A 25,086-nucleotide genomic window follows, 5' to 3' on the forward strand; every position below is an offset into this window, starting at 1 on the left:
AAACCCTCATAATCTGGTTTCAATCACCATCATTGACACTGCTTTTAAAGGTCACTAGTTTTTTTTTTGTTTTGTTTTTGTTTTTAGTGAGGCAATTGGGGTTAAGTGACTTGCCCAGGGTCACACAGCTAGTAAGTGTTAAGTGTCTGAGGTCGGATTTGAACTCAGGTACTCCTGACTCCAGGGCCGGTGCTCTATCCATTGCGCCACCTAGCTGCCCCTAAAGGTCACTAGTGACCTCCACATGTGAAATCCAATGGCCTTTTCCCAGTCTACATTATCCTTAACCACTGTGCAGTTTCTAACAGCTTACCATTAACTGGCACAGTAGAAGGGACACTGAGCCTGGAGTCAGAAAGTCCTAAGTTCGAACACAACTTCAGATACTTCCTAGATATGTGCACATCATTTAACCTTTGTCTAGCTCAGTTTCCTCAAATGCCTAACCTTTGTCTAGTTCAGTTATCTATAAAATAGATAATAACAGCACCTACCTCACAAGGCTGTTGTAAAGATCAGATGAGATAATATTTCTAAAATGCTCAGCATAGATCCTGACATACAGTAGGCACTTAATAAATGCTTGTTTCCTTCCTTCCTTTCTCCTGGTTCCTTTTCTAACTACACCTTTTTAGACTTCTTCAATGACTCCTCATCTTCCTGAGTTAAATGTGGGTGTTACCCAAAGGTCTGTTATTGGCCTTCTTCTATTTCTATACTCTCTCTTTAATGATCTCAGTCACTCCCATGATTTCAACTATAACTTCTGTGCTAATGATTTCCAAATCTCTCTTAGTCCTTATATCTCTTCTGGACTTTAGACTCTTATCTCTACCTGGAAATGGGCACGCACAGGTTGATATCCATTCAAATATTCCAGTCTCCTAGTTTATAAATCCTCTCAGCATCTATTATTTATACCTTCACTCCACTTTTGCCATACACAGAGATGGTCATATCCATGACCGTATCAACACCCATGAATATTCTACTTCTTTGATGAGGAACCCTTAAAATTACACTGATAAAAGTCTCCTATGCTTCCATCTCTGACTTTGCCTTCCTCCTGAACTTCCTCCTCAAGTTTATCCATCTCTCAATGTTTTCAATATCCACGCTCTAGCTTCACTCCTTCCCTTCCCACTCTTGATCCTAAAGTTAATCACACACTGTCTTCTCTTCTCAAATCTTTCACTCTCTTGTTCAAAGGTCTATACTGAAATCCTTTGCCACTAATACCTTGCCAAATCCCAACCCTGTTTTACACTTACCATGTGTTCAACTGCCTACCTTTTTCACATGTACTACTGAAAAATGCTGAAGAAAAATCACACAACTGTATTAACTAGGTCACTAAAAATTTATATTTTGATCAAGTGATTAAAATTTGAATTTTTATCAAATGAAATATTTCATAAGTCAAATAGAACAGTTCCTGGCACATATAAAATGTTTAATAAATAAATATTTATTCCCTTCCCTTTTCCCTTATATTATCTAATTTCAACTGGACCCTCACTAAAGCAAGATAATGAATCCTTTTACTTTTTTCTAAATGACTATCATACTATGCAAAATTGTTGATGCAAACCTTTCCTTCTCTCATGCCTCTCATACCATTCACTTCCTCCTTCCTCTCAGCAGTCTACCCACCTCCAAATAGAGCACTGTATCAACTACAGCCCACTACCTTATCAATTCTGCTTCATCTCCAATAATTCTCTATATTTAAAATATTAACTCTATAAAGGGCTAAAATTCTAGCTTGTTTGTCTAAAATATCTTATGAGTGGTCGTTAATAAATTATAAGCTTTAGCAAGAGTTAGACTTTTAAGCATTTATTAAGGAGAATGAGAATTTGGTGAAAAGAAAGAGAAAGGCCTAGATTCATCTATCTATCAAAGGAAGAGCACATTTCTAGCTCCCTTCTCCACCAGAGTCCTGAGGAAAAAGAGCGAGAGAGCCAGCCTCGCCCCCTCTTCGTCCCACAAGCAAATGTCACTTCCTGACGCCAAAGAAAAGCTGCATAGCCTTGCCCTCAGAGGCCTTCTCCTCATGGTGGAGCTTTCCTACAGTAAGTCTCCAGCAGGTGGCATCATTCCAATTGTTACAGTCCCCCCTTTGTTTCTTCAAGAAACACAGGTTGTTTCCTTGATAAAACTGTCAAAAATAACAGAATATAACTCCCCAATTAAAAATTGGTCCCCACAACTCCTAGAAATGCCATTTTCATTAAATTTAACTAGAAACAAAAGAGTGTATGCCTCATGAAGTTCAATGTCACCTGCATGAAACAGATAAAGTGGTAGACTTGGCGTGAGGAAGACTTAAAAGTCCATTCGCTGACTAGCTGTGAGCTCAGTTCCCTCAACTTATAAAACAAGTTGTTAAAATAACTGACCTCTAAGGTTCTTTCTAGCTATAAATTTGTAATCCTAAATATATACTATAGTTTTTACCAAATCTACACAAAGTTTGGAGACTTAGATATGATTTTATTCTAAATAGTAACCTTACCTCATTAGACCTTACTGTTCTAGGTTCATGGCTTGAACAAAATGGACCAGTTTTCCATGCCTCTATGTCTCCACAGTCACAAAATCCTCCTCCAGTAGAAGTATGCATCTAAACAAAAAATAATAATGCTTTTTAAAACACATTAAAAGATAAGGGTAAACAAAATGATTGAACAAAAATACCTGCTGGTATTTCAAATATAATGGTCATGTGTATTTCTAAATACCTAAAAATAATTGTGATTACATAATGATTTAATAAAAACTTGCACTTCACAGAAAAACTTGCATCCTAGAACTCTGGGTTTCAAAAGAGCAATTTCAAAAAAAGTTTGGTGGTGGGTTTTTTTGCTTTTAGCATTAACTATAATAATAATAATTTAATTATATAATTATAATAATGTAATATAATAATAATTTAGCATTAGCTATAATAATGGAGAAAAGCAAAAATACAAATAGTACCAATTTACTTTATGAAACAAAAATTTCAAATAACAGGTATACTTAAAAAATGGGATGTTCTGTATAATACAACTAAACAATCCATTGATTTTTTCAAAAAAACTTTAATGGCAAAAATCTTTTAAAATGTATTTAACTGGGGCAGCTAGATGGCGCAGTGGATAGAGCACTGGCCTTGGAGTCAGGAGTATCTGAGTTTAAATCCAGCCTCAGATACTTAACACTTACTAGCTGTGTGACCCTGGGCAAGTCACTTAACCCCAATTGCCTCACTAAAAACAAAACAAAACAAAACAAAAAACAAAAACAACCCCCCCCCCCACAAAATGTATTTAACTGGGGGCAGCTAGATGGCACAGTGGTTAAAGCACCGGCCCGGGATTCAGGAGTATCTGAGTTCAAATCCGGCCTCAGACACTTAAAACTTACTAGCTGTGTGACCCTGGGCAAGTCACTTAACCCCCAATGCCCGCCCCCCCCCCCAAAAAATGTACTTATGTAGATAAAGCAATTAATTAATATTTATTAAGTACACATGTACCAAGTATGTGCTAGATTATTGTTACTGGTGTTTGTCCTTCTTTCTCGAAGAGGACCATGACAGTGACATTAGGAGGTGAGGTCATGACTTGCAGTGAACTGGATTTAAGTGAAGGAGGGCTGTTCAAGGTCACCAACTTCATTCTCCTCCAGAGCCATCTGGGTCTAGTAGCAAGATATATATCAGATGGCTCCCAATGTTTAAGGCAATTGGGGTTAAATGACTTGCCCAGGGTCACACAGCTAGTAAGTGTGTGAGGTGAGATGTGAAATCATGTCCTCCCAACTTCAGGGCCAGTGCTCTATCCACTGTGCCACCTAGCTGCCCCAAATGTGCTACTTCCAGGGAACACAAAGACAAAAATGAAACAGTTCTTCCCCCAAAGGAATATATATTCTATTGGGAAAAACAACATATACAAGTAAAAGCAGATTTTTTAAAATACGGGGTAATTTTGGTACAGGCTCTCAACATTGCTGCAAAGATCAGAAAAGGACTCATTTATAAGGTGATATCTGAGCTGAGCTTAATTAGTTCTAAGAGGTTGTGGTAATGAAGAAATACATTCCTGGAATGGGTGACAATCTGTACGAAGGTGCCAAGATAAGTGTTAGGATGTCCTATGTGAGGCATGGAAATAAGTCTGGAATAGACTGGAGAAAGAAGCTAGAATAGAGAGTACATAAAGTAATAATACATTATAAGGATGGAAAGATAGGTTGGACTCAGGGTGTGAAATGCATATATATTGAGGATATAAGATTATGGTTACTGCATTTTTAAAGAAATCCCTTTCATCAGTTTGTTTTCTTATGGGTTTGCCTTTCTCCTAAAAGGAGAATCCAGGGGGAAAATCCTATCTATTTGGTTCCTGATTAACTAAAGCTCTAAAGTAAATAAACAGGCAAAACAGGAGGAAGGTAAGATCATATATTTAGAGTTGGAAGGAACTTTAGAGGTCATTCAGTCCTCATTTAACAGATAAGAAAACTGAGGCACAGGGTGGTGATGTGATCTGCCCAAGGTCACACAAGGAGTGACAGAGGAGATAGAAGCAAGAACAAGTAAGCTATTATGGACATGTTCATCATTAGCTTATTCATCATCAATTTAGAGTTAAATGGGATCTTAAAAGTAATCTGGTTCTCAATTTACCAATAAAGAAATTAAGTCCCGGGGCAAGTCACTTAACCCTCATTGTCCCACGCAAAAAAAAAAAACCAAAACAAAAACCCAGAGGTTCAGTGATTTGACCAGAGTCACACAGGTATTATGCAGCAGAGCCAAAAGCCAGGTATTTTGACTGACCCCAACACTCTGTATTGTCTATAGAAAAAAATTATATATGTAAGCAGCTGTATATACTTCTATTTGTAATCTTGTTGTTTAAAGGAAATTAGAGAGTTAAGTAAAATATGTGATCCAAAAGAGTGCTTTATCTCATTAGCTGTGGGTCTTAATATGCACAGCTGATAATAGTCAACTGGAGGGCCTCAAATGCAAACAAAGTTTTATTGATCAAATGGTGTCACTACTTTGTGATGATCTTACTCTCTCATTCCCCTTTATGTCCAGAGTACTGTTCATCTGAACTATATGTTGAGGTTGCTAAACTCTTAGCAACATAGGAAGAAGATTTCTTGATCAGTTTGCTTAAAGCTGAAAATTCCAAAAGAAAAGCTCTACCTCCTCAAGCTGATGTTTAAAAGCCCTTCCAGCTCTAAAATTCTCCTACATCAAAACAAAACAAAAACAAAACCAACTTTCCAAATCACCTTAATATTTTTAAAATATTAATAATCATTTTAAAAAACCCAAATAAACATGTAGAACAAGGATACAATTTTACTCCAAACCTTTAATCTTAAAAAACCAAACATAAAAAAAAAAAATGTAAAATTCAATCAAACCTTGTAACGATGATTTTTGTGAATACTGTTCTGGAAACAGGTCATGCAGAGGACACATGTTGGATCAATTGCACAGTCCCTAAAGAAGAGATTTCAAATTAGTTATTCTAAATTTTAGATCAATATCATTTCAAGTACAGATCTACGTAGGTAAGACCATAAAATAACAAACTGATTTTTAAAGAAATATACATTTATGTACAGATATTAATGTTTTTGCTTTCAATAAATAGTAGTTTATATTTACAAGGTATGTTACAGTTTAAAAATCACTTTCCTTCCAACAACACTGTATAGTAAAGTTTTATGCCTATTTTACAGATGAAAAAGCTAAAGTTTAGTGAGATAACAGTATCTGTCCAAGATTACAGACTCAGTAGCACAGCCAGGACTGGAAGCCGGGTCTTCAAAACACAATGAGTTTTCTACTATATTCCTGTGCCTTCAGAGTCAAAGGCATTTTTTGGTTGGGAGCAGGGCAGGGAAAGCAAGAAGCAGAATATCCTCATTTTTGGCAAATTGTCATACTTTTAGGGTAGATTTGATTTTTATAAATGGAAAAATGTTATTCAGAGTTGTCTGATAAATAACATGTGTGATAAAATTGAATAATACTTCTTGGAGGTCAGAAAAAGAATGATGGGATATGACTTATAAAGTAATGAAACTTACATTCTTGTACAGCTCATAAATTGGTTCCAAAGATGAATGAATGCAAAAAAAGTTCCAAAATATTTTGAATAATGGTAGCTTGACTAGAATAAATATGTAGCTGAAAACCTCCATTTCTGTGTAGTTTTTTTGTTTGTTATGGGTTTTTTTTTTACATCTGTGATTACCTAATAGTCTCACCATATATTATATGATTTGTGTGGCCGATTTCTGCCCTGACCTAATTTAAAATGTCAGAACATTCCTGTCCAACTGAGAAAATTACCTTTTGTTGCAACGTCCTGTAAAAAGTACTTCACTGATAGATTCTATATTGCTAGTTGAGGTTGGTGGAAAGACCCAACTTTACTCACACTTAATCAAAATAAACTTTAAAATAAATCATCTTTTTTTGTTTTGTTTTGTCTTTTTGGAGAGGCAACTGGGGTCAAGTGACTTGCCCTAGGTCACACAGCTAGTAAGTGTCAAGTGTTTGAGGTCACATTTGAACTCAGGTCCTCCTGACTCTAGGGCTGGTGCTCTATCCACTGTGCCACCTAGCAGCCCCTAAAATAAATCATCTTAATGTTTTCAGTAGAAATAACAGCAGAATAGAAGGATTTATTTGCTAAATTTTTTTTTCAAATTATTATTTGGGGAAGGATATGAACTTCCTAAAGAGCTTAAAAGCAGATTTTTTTTTTTTTAGTGAGGCAATTGGGGTTAAGTGACTTGCCTAGGGTCACACAGCTAATAAGTGTTAAGTGTCTGAGGCCGGATTTGAACTCAGGTACTCCTGAATCCAGGGCTGGTGCTCTATCCACTGCGCCATCTAGCTGCCCCAAAAGCAGATTTTTAAAAGCAAACAAAACTTCTTTTGACATCTAGAGAAAGTATTTTTAAATTGCTGTTATATGAGAAAAAAGAAAAGGCTAACCTGTAATCTTGGACATCTCATTTAGCCATTCTACACCTTTCTTTGCTGTAAATTAGGAAATTGGACAAGACTTTTTTTTTTTTTAAGTGAAGCAATTGGGGTCAAGTGACTTGCCCAGGGTCACACAGCTAGTAAGTGTTAAGTGTCTGAGGCTGGATTTGAACCCAGGTACTCCTGACTCCAGGGCCAGTGCTCTATCCACTGCGCCACCTAGCTGCCCGACAAGACTTTTTTTAAGGTCTCTTCCAACTCTAAAGGTGAATGATTCTATTACTTGAAAAACCAAACATACAAGTTGTTTTTTTTTTTAACTCAGTGAATTTATTTTCCTAAGTAGTAGCAAAATAAATTAGATTAGCATATTAACTCTTCTAAGAAATCATTACTTACCTTCAACTAATGCTACTCTATGGAAAATTGTGGCATGATGCTCCAAAAGACAAGCACTGACACATCCTTGATTTTTGAAAGATAAAACACAAAACCGCTAAAACCTTTTTTCTTTTTTTTTTTCTTCTTTTTTTTTTTTTTAGTGAGGCAATTGGGGTCAAGTGACTTGCCCAGGGTCACACAGTCAGTAAGTGTTAAGTGTCTGAGGCCGGATCCGAACCCAGGTACTCCTGACTCCAGGGCCGGTGCTTTATCCACTGCGCCACCTAGCTGCCCCTAAAACCTTTTTTCTAAAGAAGCTTTGTCTAATCATTATAGTATGGCAATAGCATTTTGTGAAAACCTAACAACTCTGACTCACCTATAAGATGAGGGATTTGGACTAAATTGTATTCAAAATTGGAGTGCTTTAACTGATTAAACTAAAAATATTCAAGAATTTGAAGCTTACCACACAGCACAGTAATTTTGTCTTAACTCCAAAAGCAAATTATTCTAATAGTTAAACTTCTTCCTTTTCTAAATGCTATTTAGTATGACTCTTATATGTATTTTTTTCACATTTCCTCTGAAGAAATTTCTATAATAAAACAGAAAAAAAAACCCTCAACCTGTACTTAAATAAATATTTACAATTTCATGCTAATTTTTAGACAGGAGAGGGAAAAAAAGGCCAAAACTCAAGTTCTAAAGCCACAGGAGTCAAATTTGAAGCAGGTACAACTAAGAAAAAGACTCTCTGTACCTGACTGGGCTTTAGGTAGACAGTTCTCACAAAGAGCCCTGTAAAGCTGCTCCCATTTTCTGCTCTCTGTATACTCTTTCCTCCTACCCTCCCCACTACCCAATCATAACCATACAACTGAAAACAAGGAAAGTTTCTCCTACTTTCCCACTCTTTTTGAAAATGACAAGAGCCACAGGTTAGGTCTTGAAACAACAGAGAGAGAAAATGTGATGATAGATTATTGAGTGAGAGTCTAACAAATATGCTGTAAGAGTTAGTCACCGACCATTAATAAGTGCTGAAAAGAACAAACACATGAAATAAAATTACAGTGTTTTATAATGAATCTTGAGGAACATAAAAAAAGGTATACTACTGGATAACAGGAAGAATGCAGAGACCACAAATATACTAATTCTAGAAATTTCCAGTTCTTACCTACAAGAGTATGTTGTCTCCCCACTTTTGAAAACCTTCCCACAAAGCTGAAATGCTCCACTTTGTTTCAATTTCTCTAAGGAAATAACAGGATCGTCTTTAAATAAGAACCATTCCAGTGGAGTTAATATCATCATCTGAGCAGCTTCCTCCTGTTTTTCCAATTCGGGGTCTATTTCATCAAAGTAAATGTCTGGTACAGTTTGTGCCAAATAGTATAAGAAGGCAGAATGAAAATCAACTTGCTGATGCCACCACTGCGGAAAAAAAAAAAAAGAATAAAATAATTTATATATTGAAATACATTACTTCTTAAGAATCTACAAAATTAAATCAAGTATAGTCCCACTTAATCAGAAAAGTTATCACAGTATACTCTATAATACTCAGCCTTCTCTAACATCAAAGAAAAATGTTTGATGAACACTAATTGGAAAGAATACTCCAAATCACTAAGAAATTAAAATTAAAACAACTCTGAGGTTTTATCTCACATCCAGCAGACTGGTAAAGATGATGATTCACCTGAACTATGATCTCTTCCTACTCTAAATCCAACAATCTTAAGATGGCAGGAAGGTTATAGGGAAGGAAAAAAGAGATTTTGGTGGAATCTGGACAGAGGTAGGGAAAAGGCCTCCCAGGCCTAGTCTGTTCGGGCAAAGGGATCTGGAGCCTACTCAAATTCACCAATCTAGGGTTAGCAGACTGTATGTGAAATTTGAATACAACGATCATGAATAAGCATGAATACAAGGTATGGTAGAATTCCTTTTGTGTATGAGGCTGTATTTATGGATAAGTATACTTAGTTAGCCATTTTAGTCTGTCTATCTTTTCCTCTTTTCCCATCTCCTGGGGGGAAGAGAAGAACCACCTTGTTGAGTGAAATACCAACCTCTCTCATTTTACAGATGAGGAAAATGAGGCCTGAAGCAATTGCTGAGGTCACACAGATAATAAATGGTAGAAATAGTTTTGAGCCTAAATCCTCTGATTGTAAATTATTTCTCTTTCCAGTAGCCAATTCTGCCTCTTTTTTCCTTCCATTACATTCTTCTAACTTAACATCCTCTGGTTTTTTTGGATTTGTTCATTTTTTTCCTGCTGAAGCACTTCATTTTTTAAAGGAAGATTTCTTTCTCCTTAATAGCCTGGAGAGTAGAGTGCTGTTTTTTCTACCTATTCACTTTCTCCTCTAGTGGGAAGACAACTTGCATTTTGTATATACATATATGTAAATTGGCATTGACTAAAAGCACACATATAGTACATTCTCTGCAGTTCATGGCATAATTGCTCTCTATTTGAAGAGACACAAGAGGATACTCCCAATATACTCTTCATGAAGGTGAGAGGTCCACAGGTGTCGCACATATTTTTGGACTTTTTCAATGTATTGATGAGTTGTGCTGATTTTTTTCCTCCTATTTTTTTTTTTTGTCTTTAAAAAATAATATCTGTTATATGGGATGACTCACTGGAAAGGGGTAGGAAAGGGATACTGGTGAATCTATAATATTCTGTAAAAACAAAACCCCAAAAAAAGCCTGAAATAAAAACTTAAAAAAATATATTGCTCTCCATACTTTCTCTTTTTTTTTGTTGTTCATTTGTTTTTTCTGAGGGGCAGTGAGGGTTAAGTGACTTGCCCAGTGTCACAGAGCTAGTAAGTGTCAAGTGTCTGAGGCTGGATTTGAAGTCAGGTCCTCCTGAATCCAGGGCCAGTGCTTTATCCACTGCACCACCTAGCTGCCCTCCATACTTTCTTAAAACAAGATCCCCACTTGTCCAGCTTGTTTGTGGATTACCTAAGTGACTACTGAGGAAAACTGCTAACATGTTGAGTATTTTTTCTTTTGGGGGGCAGAGGAGTTTCCTTTTTAACTTATTTTTTTCTCGATTACATGTAAAAACAATTTTTAACATTTGTTTTTTAAAATTTTGAGTTCCAAGTTCTATCCATTTCTTCCTGCCCTCCCGCCTCCTTGAGAAGGCAAGCAATTTGATATAGATAGATTCTATATGTGCGATCACACAAAACATATTTTCATATTAGCCATGTTACAAAAGAAAACACAAACAAAAAAAATAAGTAAAAAAGTATGCTTCAATTTGCATTCAGGCTCAATCAGTTCTTTCTCTGGAGATGGATAGTATTTTTCATCAAAAATTCTTCAGAATTATCTTATTGTATTGCTCAGAATAGCTAAGTTATTCACACCTGATCATTGTTGCAATATTGTTGTTACACTGTACAGTGTTCTCCTGGGTCTGCTCACTTCCCTTTGCATCAATTCATATAAGGCTTCCCAGGTTTTTCTGAAACCAAACAGCTTATCTTTTCTTATAGCACAATAGTATTCCATTACAATCATATTATACAACTATTCCTCACCTGGTGGGCATCCCCTCAATTTCCAAATCTTTGCCACCACAAAAAGAACTGCTATAAATATTCTTGTACATATAGGTCCTTTTACTTTTTTTTTTTTAATCTCTTTGGGATACAGACTTAGTAATGGTATTGCTGGGTCAAAGGTATGCAATTTTATAGCCCTTTGCTCATAGTTTCAAGTTGTTCTCCAGAATGGTTAGATCAGTTCACAACTCTACCAACAGTATATTAGTGTCCCAATTTTTCCACATGCTTTTGGGAGTTTTCTTAAACACATTTTTCCTTTTTCCTATCACCAAGCTGACTATGATCAATAAGAAATTCCTGTGAAAGCCCTAAAGGGGTTGTGCTCAGCCACAGTAATTGTTTGAGAAGCTAAGAAGTACTAGGTAAAATGCTACTTCTTGCCCCTTCCTTTTTTTCCCTTGTTCTCTCCTAGATGATCAGATTTCAAATACCTATTTCTGCCTTGATGCTTCACTGCCTCATTATCAGTGAATACTGATGAAATTGGACAGTTTTTCACATGTTCTTAAGGTTAGAGGAGACAAATTGAGTGATAATATAGTTAGCTATGGTGGGTTGATAACTAGTTGAATGTCAAGACCCAAAAAAGCGGTGCTTAATGGTTTGATGTCAATGTGTAGGGAGGTTCCTAGTAAAGCAGAACAGGCCTTTTCTTTTCAGTAGTCCAGTTCTGTTTAATAATTTTATTAGTGACTTGGATGAAAGCATAAATGGCAAGCTTATCAAATTAGTGGTTGACAAGAAGCTGGGAGGGATAGCTAACACAATAAATGATAGAATAAGGACACCCCAAATACAGGTAAGAATAATTATGAACTTAATGTAAGAAAATGACATTTAATGGGGATAAGCGTAAAATTTTAGGTTTGAGTTAAAACTAATCAAGTATAGAATGAGAGAAATATGGCTAAACAATAGTTCATGTGGAAAAAAAGACCTAAAGCTTTTATTTTTTTCACATGATTTTAGTGTATGAAAAGAGCCAAAAGAGTGAGGATAGCCCAAAAAAGCTAATGTGATTTTAGGTTGTATTAGGAGAAGCATAATATTTAGAATGAGGAAACTGATAGTCTTTTTTTTTTTTTTAGTGAGGCAATTGGGGTTAAGTGAATTGCCAAGGGTCATACAGCTAGTAAGTGTGTGTTAAGTGTCTGAGGCAGGATTTGAACTCAGGTACTCCTGACTCCAGGGCTGGTGCTCTATCTACTGAGCCACCTAGCTGCCCCCGATACTCTTGATAGACATTTATCATGATTATTCCACATATGTATTACTGTATGTGCCTGGGGCATTCTATTTTAGGAAGAATATTGACAAAATGGACAGCGAACAGGCTAGTGGGAAATTTTTAATCTTTTCATGTAAAATTTGATAGAAGGAAAAAAGACATTAATTAATGCCAAAGAACAGATTTAGGGAGGACAAGATAACTGCCTATACATATTTGAAGGGCTTTCATATGGCAGGAGTAGATTTGTTTTACTTATCCACACAATTAATATCCTAGGAGTAAAGGCTGTTACAGAGAGACAGATTTCAGCTTTCTACATATAAGGAAAAATTCCAAATAATTTGTTATCCAAAATGGAACAAGCTACTTCAAGAAGATAGCAAACTTCATTATTACTATAGTATTCAAAAGGTTTGCTGGATGTGCCCTTATCAGTGTAACGATTGGAATAACGCCACCTGCTGGATACTTACTTTAGAGGAGTTCTGCCCATGAAGGGAAGGTCTTTGAGGGCAAGACCAGGAGTCAGGAAGTGACGCGGGCTAGTGGGAGGAGGAAGGAAGAGACTGGCGCTGACTCTGGGGCTCTTTCCTCTGGACTCTGGCGGAGAAGGGAGCTAAAAATGTGCTCTCCCTTTAATAGATAGGAATCTAGGCCTTTTTCTCTCTCTACCAAATTCTTATTCTCCTTAATAAATGCTTAAAAGTCTAACTCTTGCTAAAGCTTATAATTTATTGGCGACCACTCATTAGATATTTTAGACAGTTTAGCTAGAATTTTAGCCCTTAACATCAGGGATGTTGTATAGAGTATTCCTGCTTAAATGAAAGTTAAATTAGATGACAAGTCTTCTAACTTTATGATTCTAGGCTTTATTAGCTTCTCATTTTTGCAATAATTTTTCCAGGAAAAAAAAAGCCAAGTAACACATTTATATCTGGTTATGGTTTATGAAGTAGGTGGTACAAGTATTATCCTCAATTTACAGATGAGGAAACTGAGACGTTGAGACGTTAACTGACTTTGAGATGTTAACAGTCTCTGGTGAGATATGAGTTCAGGTTTTACTAAATGAACATCTGCTATATCTATGTTTCACATTACTTCTTTTCCTTTTCTTCATATGAAATCCTCTTTATGATTTTTAACTCAGAGTAGGAGTGCTACAAATCTTTAGGTAATTGATGTTTTGTTTGTTTGTTTTTTAGTGAGGCAATTGGGGGTTAAGTGACTTGCCCAGGGTCACACAGCTAGTAAGTGTTAAGTGTCTGAGGCTGGATTTGAACTCAGGTACTCCTGACTCCAGGGCCGGTGCTCTATCCACTGTGCCATCTAGCTGCCCCATAATTGATGTTTTAAAACATGTGTTTTGCTAAGGTTGGGGTCAGGATTTTTGTAGTCAGTCAAAAAACATTTATTAAGTACCTACTACTATGTGCCAAGTACAGTGCTAAGGGCTGGAGATACAAAGAAAGCAAAAGACAGTCCCTGTTGTCAAGAAGTTCACAATCTAATGGGAGAAACAATATGAAAACAACTGCATACAAACAATAAATATATAGGCTCACCATACATTTGAAAAGAGGAGACCGGCATAATTGAGCAATCTTATGCCTTTTAATATAAAATAGTTTTGTTTCAATATTAACACTTATTTGGCTGTAATAAAATAAATTTGAAAGATATATCAATGATAGCAGAGAATTAATGACTCATCTGAAGTTGTATTAAGCCAGATGAATCTCTGAAACTGTTAAACTAAGTATATAGGGAATACCTTCAATATACCTTCCATTTATTATCTCTGCAACACCAGAAATAACCATCCCAAGATGAAAAGACACTTCACTTATCTATCCTTAAAGTCATTTTTGTAACCATTCTCACTGTAGAGAAGCAACCACTTACTTCCAAGACTGAGTTATGATTTCATGAATCACTTAAAAATTTTATTGATACATATTTCTACATTGCTGTTACAATTCACTCTTCCTCCAACAGAAGTTGCCACCCCCACCCCTCAAAATTCAATTAAACAAACAGACACATTTGCTATGAGGCATAATTTACCTCCAGGTTCTTGGAAATAACCAGATTACTGTACTGATCAGATTCTAAAGTCTTTCAATGTTGTTTTCCCTTATATTCCTGTGGTCACCAATAAATTGGCCTTCTAGTTCCAAAAAGATGCACACTAGATTGCATTATAGTTAAGTGAATTCAAAATTAGTTGAATGACCGGGCCCAAAAAGTAGTCATTAATAGATCTAAGTCAATTTGAGGAAAGGTATCTATTAGAATACGCCCAGACACCTCTCCCTGGTTCTGTGCTATTTTACATTTTTATCAGTGGCTTGGTTAGGTTGAAGAAATCCATAAGAAATTTGTAGTTAACTCAAAGCCAGGATGAGCAGCTAACTCTTAGGATGATAGAGTCAGGATTCAAAAGAATCTGTGTAGAAAGGGATAGAGATTGGGTCTATGATTTCATTTGTATAAACTCATCAAACAATGAATGCTGGCACCATCTCTACAACTTATATATTTTTAGAGTTATCAAGAGCATCGAAAAGTTAAATAACTTACTCAGAATTATAAAACTGTAATTTCAGAGGATGAATTAAACTCAGGTTTTCTTGCCTTTGAGGTCAACTCTATCCACTACAATAGGCTGCATTATGAAATTTGAAGCTCACACACACTCACACAAATCCTCACAGGTTAGACTATTAAGCCAAATCAAGTAAGATGAAATTTCATAGGAATAAGTGTAAATTTGGTGGTTATTTATAAAATGTCCTACTTTCCTTGGTCTATCTCAGTATGATATCTAATAGATCCCAATCCACAGCCTGCTCAGCTCTAGCCTGCAAGTTCTAGGCAAGACTAGTAGTAGTCTGGAACTACTGCCTAGGCTGCTTTAGAACCAGAGCCAACACTGAAACCCGGTGGCAGTGAGGAGGTCAGGAATAAATATCCTCAATATCCCAAGTGTGAAGCTCTCTCTCTTTGTGCCCTGCAATCTTAGAAGGGATGGACCAATAGCATTAGCAAGCAGAAAGCATCCAGGAAAAGGGGGGGTGGTGGTATTTTTGCCATGATCGTCCATGATCAAACAACATCTGGAGCATTATGTTCAGTTCTGAGTACCACATTTGAGGAAAGACATTTACAAACTGAAATAGGTCCAGATGTGTGTGATCAGGATAGTCTGGGGAATTTTTATACCATGCCATAAGAAGAATTTTTCCTTGAATATACATGCCAGTTTCTCTTATCTATTTATCTAGCACTAACCTCTCTCCTGACCTCCAGTTTCACATCACCAACTGCCTATTGGACACCTTGAAGTGGATGTTCCATGGACATCTTAAATTTACCATGTCCAAAGTGTTAGAAAATAATGGGCTTTGCCAATGCCCAAAGGCCCCAGCTCAAGGGAATTGATTTAGATTGATTGGATTGACTGACTTAGTTGATTAACTTACTTAAAGTTAATTCAATTGAAACCACACCTGCCTGGCTCTCAAGAAGGTGTGTTCTCAGAGACTGTGGACTCTGTGGACTCTGACCTCAACATGGGACCATCCTCAAGTCCAGTGAACCAATGGCTTCCTCTGTCAGTATGTCTGTCAAACAAACTCATGTTGGAAAAATCGAGGAAGAACTAGGGGAGGCTGGAATGCTAGGCTAGATAGGCTTTTTCTTAACTTTCTCACCCAGGTGTTCTCTTTTTTGTTTTGTTTTTTGTTTTTTTGTGAGGCAATTGGGGTTAAGTGACTTGCCTAGGGTCACACAGCTAGTAAGTGTTAAGTGTCTGAGGCCAGATTTGAACTCAAGTTCTCCTGACTTCAGGGCCAGTGCTCTATCCACTGTACCACCTAGCTGCCCCAGGTGTTCTTTCTACTAATAAATGCTTAATGTCCAAAATTGGTGCTATAACTTTTTTATTTATAAGTAAACCCTAGCTAGTTTTCTGTACACTTGGGTCAGGAATAAGGTGGACCACACATTTAGTTTTACATGTCACAAAAGAAAAACTCATTATCTTTCTCCCCTAAAACCACCCCCTTTCCAACTCTCCTATTACTGTGAGGATACCACCATTGTCCCAGTCACCTAATCTCATTATTTTTTGCATTATCATTGATTCTTCACTTTTACTCACCCACATAACTAATCTGTTGCCAAGTTCTGTGGAACCTATCTCCACAATATCCCCTTCTGTCCAAATGCACAGCTATCACCCTGGTACAGGCAGTTTATCACCTCATGCTTACACTATTACAATAGGCTGCTGATTGGTCTCCATGCCATGTCTCTTCTCATTACAATCCACTCGCTCCACTACAATGGAAAGTCAGCTATTAATCTTCCAAAACAACAGGTTTGACCATGTCACCTCCCCTACCCAGCCTCAATAAATTCCAATGACTCTATATTGTCTCCAGGGTGAAGTAATAAATGTTCTATTTGGCCTTTAAAGCTCTTCACAACATGGCCCCTTCTTATTGTCCAGTCTTCTTATATTTTACTAAACTCCATACATTCTATGATACAAAGACTATGATATTCTTGCTGTTCTCACACAGGACACTCCATCTCCTGACTCTATGCCTTTTCATTAGCCGTCCTCCAGGACTGAAATGTTCTCTCTTCTCATCACCGGGCTACCTTCAAAACTGTGAGAAAATAATGGGGTTTGGGGACTTGGACCCCTGCTCCCCCTGCCACACACACACACAGGAACTCCTAACTAACTAAAGGAAATTAACTCAAGACCACCTAAATTTAATACGTCACAAACCTCAACACTAATCCCCAGCTGCTGGTGTCTTCCCTCTGGGATCACCTCTCATTTATACTATATATATTTTGTATGTGCATAATTGTTTTTATGTTGTTGTCCTCATTAGAATATGATCTCCAAATTTTTATAGCAAGTTTTTCTGATAAAGACCTCAATTCTTAAATATGCAGAGAACTAAGCCACATTTATAAAAAATACTATCCATTCTGCAGTTGATAAATGTGTCAAAGGATACAAATGGACAATTTTCAGAAGAAATGAAAGCTATCAATAGTCCCATAAAAAAATGCTTCAAATCATGACTAATTAGAGAAATATGCAAATTAAAACAACTCTCAGATATCACCTCACACCTAACAGAATGGCTTACATGACAGAAAAGAAAAATGAAAAATACTGGAGGAAATGTGGAAAAATTGGGACACTAATACATTATTGGTGGAATTGTGAAATATTTCAACTATTCTTGAGAACAATCTGGAACTGTGCTCAAAGGGCTATAAAATTGTGCATACTCTTTGATGCAGAAATACCACTATTAAGTGTGTATCCCAAAGAGATCAAAGAAGAGAGAAAAGGACCTATATATACAAAAATATTTATAGCAGCACTTTTTGTGGTGGCAAAGAATTGGAAACTGAAGGGATGACAATCAATTGAGGAATGGCTGAACAAGTTGTAAGTATATGACTGTGATGGAATACTATTGTGATGAGCAAGCTGATTTCAGAAAAACCTAGGAAGACTTATATGAGTTAATGCAAAGTGAAGTGAGCAAAACCAAGATGATATTGTACATAATAACAACAATATTGTAACAATAATCAACTATGAAAGACTTAGCTACTCTTATTAAGACAATGATCCAAAAATAATTTCAAAGGACCCAGATGAAAAATGCAATCCACCTCTAGAGAGAGAATGGATGAACTCCGCGTGCAGACTGAAGCATACTTTTTTACTTTGTTTTTCTTTTTATGTCCACGTGTGTTCTCTTTTACAACATGGCTAATATGGAAATATGTTTTGTATAACTTTGTATGTATAATTGATATATAATGATAAATGATATCAAGGGGTTGGGGAGTGGCAAGAGGGAAGGAGAAAATTTAGAACTGGAAATTTTATAAAATAAATTTTTAAAAAATCTTTTACATGTAATTGGGAAATATTTAATGAAATAAAAAATATATATTAAAATAAAATAATGTGAGACCCCCCCCCCCCATACCATCTCACTGTTTTTGCCTTTCTTGGTATTCTCATTACCTAGCACAATGCCTGGTACATAGTAAATTCCTGATGAATGTTGACTGAGTATTGACAGCTCCCTTTTCTTTCTTTTCTTAAGAGCAGAAACAATCTCATTCTTTGTATACCATTTGTATCCAGAGTACCTAGTATAATGGCTGATCATAGGTACTTAATAAAGTCTTGGAGCAAAGAACTGGAAACAAAGTAATTTACCATCACCTGGAGAAAGGCTAAACAAACTGTGATATATGACCATGATGAAATATCACTGTGTCATAAGAAGTAATGAAGATGAGTAATACAAGGAGGCATGGGAAGACATCTAAAAATGATACAAACTGAAATAAGAAGAAATAGGCAAACCATACACACAATAACTCCAACAAGATAAATGCAAATAAAACAAAAATCAAAACTGAATGTTATATAATTATAATACCAGGTTTGAAACCAAGGGAGAGATAGGGGAATGTATTTCCCTCCCTTATTTGGAGAGGTAGAAGGCTACGGAAATGGAATACTATATATACTGTCAGTGGCATATTGGTTAATATTACTAAATTCTACACCACCACCACCACCACCACCACCACCCCTTTTCTTCTTTATTTGTCTTTATAAGGTATATCTGGGAAAGAGGGAAGAATATATTGGAAAATGAAAGTGCAGTATGAGACATAATGGTTTCTGGACATGGCCAATGAAGAAATTTGTGTTGCCTAACAATGTGTGTTTATAACAGGAATTTTATTTTTCTTCTCAATGGGGGAGGGGAAGACAGCAGAAAAAGATTTTCACTTATTTTTTTTATTTAATTTTTTTTTAATTAAGTGAGGCAATTGGGGTTAAGTGACTTGTCCAGGGTCACACAGCTAGTAAGTGTTAAGTGTCTGAGGCCAAATTTGAATTCAGGTACTCCTGACTCCAGGGCCGGTGCTCTATCCACTGCACCACCTAGCTGCCCCTTCACTTATTTTTTAAAAAAATTTAATTAAAAAATCAAAGTTATAAAAACACAAGACATCAAAAAACTTAAAAAAAATAAAGCATAATATATAAGAAATGATGATCAGGCAGATTTCAGAAAAACCAGTAAAGACTTAAGTGGAATGATGCTAAGTGAAGTGAGCAGAACCAGGAGAACATTGTACACAGTAATGGCAATATTGTGCAATGATCAGCTGTGATAGACTTAGCTCTTCTCAGCAATACGATGATCCAAGACAATTCCAAAAGATTCATGATGGAAAATGCTCTCCACATGCAGAAAACAAACAAACAAACAAACAAAAACTTGTGGATTCTAATTGCAGGATTGAACCATACTGTTTCTACTTTTGTTTTTTGTTTTTCTTTTTTCAATGTTTTTCCCTTTTGTTCTGATTCTTCTTTCACAACATGACTAATGCAGAAATATGTTTAATGTGATTGTACATCTATAACCTGTATCAGATTACTTTCTGTCTTGGGGAAAGGAGAGGGAAGGGAGAAAAATTTTAAACTAAAAATCTTTTAATAACAAATGCTGAAAACTATCTTTACATGTAACTGGAAAATAATAAAATACTTTTATGATAAAAAATAAAAATTAAAGAATAAAGCACAATGTATGTTGGTGAAAAAAATCATCTTAGACAATGGGTTTCCTACCTGACCTTTCTTTTTAAAATACCTTCTCCCAAAATCAAGAGTGGATATTAGACTACTTCCTAAATTCACCTCTGTATTGATCAGGAACTCTTAAGATGTTTTGGTCATTTCACCTTAAGGTTCTTACCACTTCTATTTTGGAAGCCAGTTCCTCTTAATTAATAAGAAACAGTTCCAGAACAGTAGCTCTTGTTGTTTACTTTGGGGAGAATGAAATTAAGTCAATAATTTGTCAGCTGCTCTGCTTAAACCCCATCAAAATTAGGTAATTTCTTCACAGATCTAGGATGAACAAGAACTTGTCCTTAACATTCAGTCAACAAGAATTTATTAAGCACTTACTATGCGCCACACGCTATACTTAACACCAAGGACAAATACAAATGAGTAACCACTAAAGAGCTTAACAAATATAACTACATAAACTACTGGGGGAAAAAACCCACTTTACACAATTTATAATGAAAGTATTAGAGCAGATTAGGTGGTGTAGTGTATAGAGTGCTGGGCCTGAAGTCAAGAAGATTCATCTTCCTGAGTTCAAATCTGGCCTCAGAATTTACTAAATGTGTGACCCTGGGTGAATCACTTAATCCTGTTTACTCTAGTTCCTCATCTATAGAATGAGTTAGAGAAGGAAATGGCAAACCACTCCAGTATCTTTGCCAAGAAAACCCCACAGAGTATCATGAAGAGTTGCTTGTGACTGAAATGACTGAACGACAAAAATGAAAGTATGGAAACCAGTTACTGCCAAGAATTATTTCACAATGAAAATATTAGATTCAATAAAAGTTTAGGAAAATTAATGAATGATAAATGCATACAGTTTAATAAAGAGGTACATTCCTAGGTTTTTAAGATTCGGTTTTTCCCTATTCTGTTTATTGTTTACTTTGCTTGTTTGTTTGTTTTGCGGGGCAATGAGAGTTAAGTGACTTTCCCAGGGTCGCACAGCTAGTAAGTGTCAAGTGTCTGAGACCGGATTTTTGAACTCAAGTACTCCTGAATCCAGGGACAGTGCTTCATCCACTGCGCCATCTAGCTGCCCCCATTGTTTACTTTTGCAAACAAAATTGTTGTTAGCTTTTGCTTTGAAGAGCTCTCTGCCAAGCAAATTGGTACTACCACAGTCCAGGTAATCTTCCCTTTTTCTGAATAAGTAGTTACTATCTGCACATTTAATATTTATCATATATTGTTTATAATAGGGAATGCCAGATTCCAAAGACTTTAACGTCTCCCAAAGTGCAGTAGAGTGGATAGAGCAACGGCCCTGGAGTCAGGAGTACCTGAGTTCAAATCCAGCCTCAGATACTTAACAATCACTAGCTGTGTGACCCTGGGCAAGTCACTTAACCCCAATTGCCTCATTAAAACAACAACAACAACAACAACAACAACAACAACAAAAAAAAAAAAAAAACCAAAGTGCAGTAGAAAGACATGTTAATAAGAGTAGATTTCAACATATTACTAAAGAAGAATTGTTCAGGGGGAATGGCTTAAAGGATGTCATCAGAGAGATGTTATTGGGAAAAGCTGATCAGGTAACAAAAATGAGGAATAATTTTATGTAATCTATTTTGTCTATTTATGATCAACTCTCTCCCATTTAATTAACGATCTACTGTCCAAAGCATCTACAACCCCAACATAATCACTACAACAATGTAAATAGAAAGGACAAAAAAAAGAGAAGAAAAGAAAGGAAAGATAGCAATACTATGTAATTCTAATGACTATGTTAGGGTGGTAAAAGATGAGAAAATATATCCCCTCCCTTCTTTGAAAATGTATGAGGTTCTATTGATTAGAGAAATGCAAATTAAAACAATTCTGAGGTACCACCTGACACCTATCAGATTGGCTAATATGACAAAAAAGGAAAATAATAAATGTTGGAGAAGCTATAGAAAAATTGGAACACTAATGCATTGTTGGTGGAGCTGTGAACTGGTCCAATCATTTTGGAGAGCAGTTTGGAATTATGCCCAAAGGGCTATAAAGTTGTACATACCCTTTGATCCAGCAATACCACTATTGGGTCTTTTCCCCAAAGAGATCATAAAAAAGGGAAAAGGACCCACATGTACAAAAATATTTATAGTTGCTCTCTTCGTGGTGGCAAGGAATTAGAAATTGAGGGGATGCACATCAATTGGGGAATGGCTGAACAAGTTGTGGTATATGAATGTAGTGGAATTCTGCTGTGCTGTAAGAAATGATGAGCAAGCAGATTTCAGAGAAACATGTAAGGACGTGCATGAACTGATGAGTGAGATGAGCAGAACCATGAGAACATTGTACACAGTATCATCAACATTATGTGTTGAGCAATTGTAGACTTGATTCTTCTCAGCAATACAATGGTCCAAGATAGTTCCAAAGGACTCATGATGGAAAATGCTCTCCAAATCCAGGAAAAAAAAAAAAAGAACTGTGGAATATGGATGCAGATTGAACCATAATATTTCTTCTGGTTTTGGTGCTGTTGTTTTTCTTTTTTGAGGTTTTTCCTTTTTGCTCTGATTCTTCTCTTATAACATGACTAATGCAGAAATGTGTTTAATGTTATTGTACATATATAACCAATATCAGATTACTTGCTGTCTTGGGGGGGGGAGGAGGGAGGAGAAGGGAGAAAAATTTGAAACTAGAAATCTTATAAAAACAAATGTTGAAAACTATCTCTACATGTAACTGGAAAATAAAAAAATACTTTTATAATTTAAAAAAATGCATGAGGTTCATGTCTGAGGGATACTCAGATAATATTCAGATAATATGTTGGTTAATTTTACCAGACTGGTTTCTTCTCTCTTTTTTATAAGAGATAGTGGAAAGAGATATATGCAAATGAGATTGGTATAAAAATAAACATTAAAATTGATAAATTTTTAAAAATAAAAATTTAAAAAATAAAATTAAGATTTTTTTTAAAAATGCAACCTTTAGTTGTATTTCTGAAATGTACTTCCCTTTACTCTCCCTTAATTTTTTTATAACATGATTGTTTGTCATCTGTATCTGAATTTATTGTAAAATATGATACAAGATGCTGATCTAAGTCTAATTTCTGCCAAAATGCTTTTTATTTTTATTTGACCCAGTTGCCAAATAAAAAATCTTTCCCCCAATCATTTATGTTCTTGGATTTATCACAAATACTAGGCTAATGTTTTGGTTTTTGTTTGTTTGGATCTGGTTCTTAATCATTTGTTTTGTCCTGCTGATAGCACAAAATCTGTAGTTAAATTTAAGTGGAATCACCAATTTTATTTATTGGCATGGTTTCCTTTACTTCTACAAGGAACATTTTATAGTCATTTATTTATTCATTCATTCATTCATTTATCTATTTATTTTGTTGTGTGTGCATGCTTTTTTGGGGGGGGCGGGGCAATGAGGGTAAAATGGCTTGTCCAAGGTCACAAAGCTAGTGAGTGTCAAGTATCCAAGCCCAGATTTGAACTCAGGTCCTCCTAAATCGAGGGCCAGTGTTTTATCCACTGCGCCACCTAGCTGCCCCTGCATGCTTTATTTATATATTTTTTTGTTTGTTTTATAGTAATTTATATTAACTCTGCCTGTCTGTTGGTAAAATTAAAAACCTTTTGTAATAACAAAATCAATGCAGATAGAATGGGGAATACAATGAATTGAATAGGGAAAAAATTGGGGCTTAAAAATTTTTAATAACAGTCAGATATCTAAGAAATATAGGAAATTGATACAAAAATATAACATAAAGAGCCATAATAGATAATAGTGAAGTGATAAAAGTGATAAAACAAGAATTACATAGAGTACTGATACCCTTGAATGCTCCAAATCACTAGCAACAAGAAAAATATAAATTAAAACAATTCTTAGATTTCATCTAAAAAAAATGACTGAGAAGAGTTTTTCAAAAAACTAGATAGTCAATGTTGGAGAAACTGTGGGAAGAAAAGTATAATATATTGAACATTCTCAAATCTATTCTTCCAACCCTAAACTCTCTATTGATCTCTAGTCTAATATCTAGCTGCCGATTAGACATCTTAAAAGTGGTAGACATCTTAAACTCAACATGACTAAAACTGAACCCATTATCTTTCCCTCCAAACCCTGCCCTCTTCTTGATTTCTTTATTTACCACCATTTTCCCAGTCACACAGGCTCACAACTTAGGTGGTCTCCTTGACTCATACTCTCTCTCAACCTTCTCCCCCAAATACAATCTGTTGCCAAATAGCTCCCTAACAATTCTCCTATACATCTTCTTCTCACCTCTGATACTACCACGAAACCTGGTGCAGGCTCATCACTTCATACCTGGAACACTGCAATTTTTGGTTGGTCTCCCTCTCTCAAGTTTCTCCCCATTCTAGCCCATCCTCTACTCAGCTGTCAGAATCACTATCCTAAAAAACAAGTTTAGCGATATCACTTACCTACTCAATCAATTCCAGTGGCTCCGTCACCTCTCCAACTCAGTCAACTCCAGTAATTCCCTGTCACCTTTAGGATCAAATATAAAATTCTCTATTTGGCACTCAAAACTCTTCATAACTTGACTTCCCTGACACCTTTCCAGTCTTCTTACACTTTATTCACTCCCAAGTACCCTATCATCCAGTGACACTGACCTCCTTGTTATTCCTCAAACAAGACATTCCATCTCCCAATTCCAGGTTTCCATCCATCTGCCACCTGGAATTCTCTCCCTCCTCATCTCCATCCACCTCCTGGCTTCTTCAAGTTCCAGGTAAAATCTCACCTTCTACAAGAAGTCTTTCCTGATCTGTCTTAATGCTAGTGCCTTCCCACTACTGGTTATCTCCAATTATACTTTTGATAAAAATTTAACCACTGTAAATTGGTTGCCACAACAAATCCAAAAGAGCACAGACATCTGACTTACTTGTCAAACTGAGAATAATGGCTACCAAAAGCAATACCATGTTAGAATATAAACTAATTTGTAAAACTTCATGAAAAAAAATTATGGCTGATTATGATCAATATCATTACTTAAAGTAGAGAGAGGCAACAGAAGGTAAAATTAGTTTAAAGAAAGCTTGGCAAGATATCCAATTAAGCACAGTCCATTGCAAGCCCATTTCAGGATGAAAATAGAATATTACAAAGAAAA

General features: G+C 35.9%; 1 protein-coding gene across 1 annotated transcript in view; it reads right to left on the reverse strand.

Annotated features, from left to right (window-relative positions):
- Nucleotides 1–25,086, reverse strand: part of UBR1 (ubiquitin protein ligase E3 component n-recognin 1) — a 138,118-nt gene that overhangs the window by 82,617 nt on the left and 30,415 nt on the right. The window contains exons 2-4 of the mRNA XM_043980565.1: nucleotides 8,577–8,833; nucleotides 5,434–5,512; nucleotides 2,519–2,626 (exon numbers count right to left, since the gene is read on the reverse strand). Of these exons, the coding sequence (XP_043836500.1) occupies nucleotides 2,519–2,626; nucleotides 5,434–5,512; nucleotides 8,577–8,833 (444 nt within the window). The remainder of the gene's footprint in view (nucleotides 1–2,518; nucleotides 2,627–5,433; nucleotides 5,513–8,576; nucleotides 8,834–25,086) is intronic.

The sequence above is a fragment of the Dromiciops gliroides genome, chromosome 2 (genome assembly GCF_019393635.1).
Source record: "Dromiciops gliroides isolate mDroGli1 chromosome 2, mDroGli1.pri, whole genome shotgun sequence".
Lineage (NCBI taxonomy): Eukaryota > Metazoa > Chordata > Mammalia > Microbiotheria > Microbiotheriidae > Dromiciops > Dromiciops gliroides.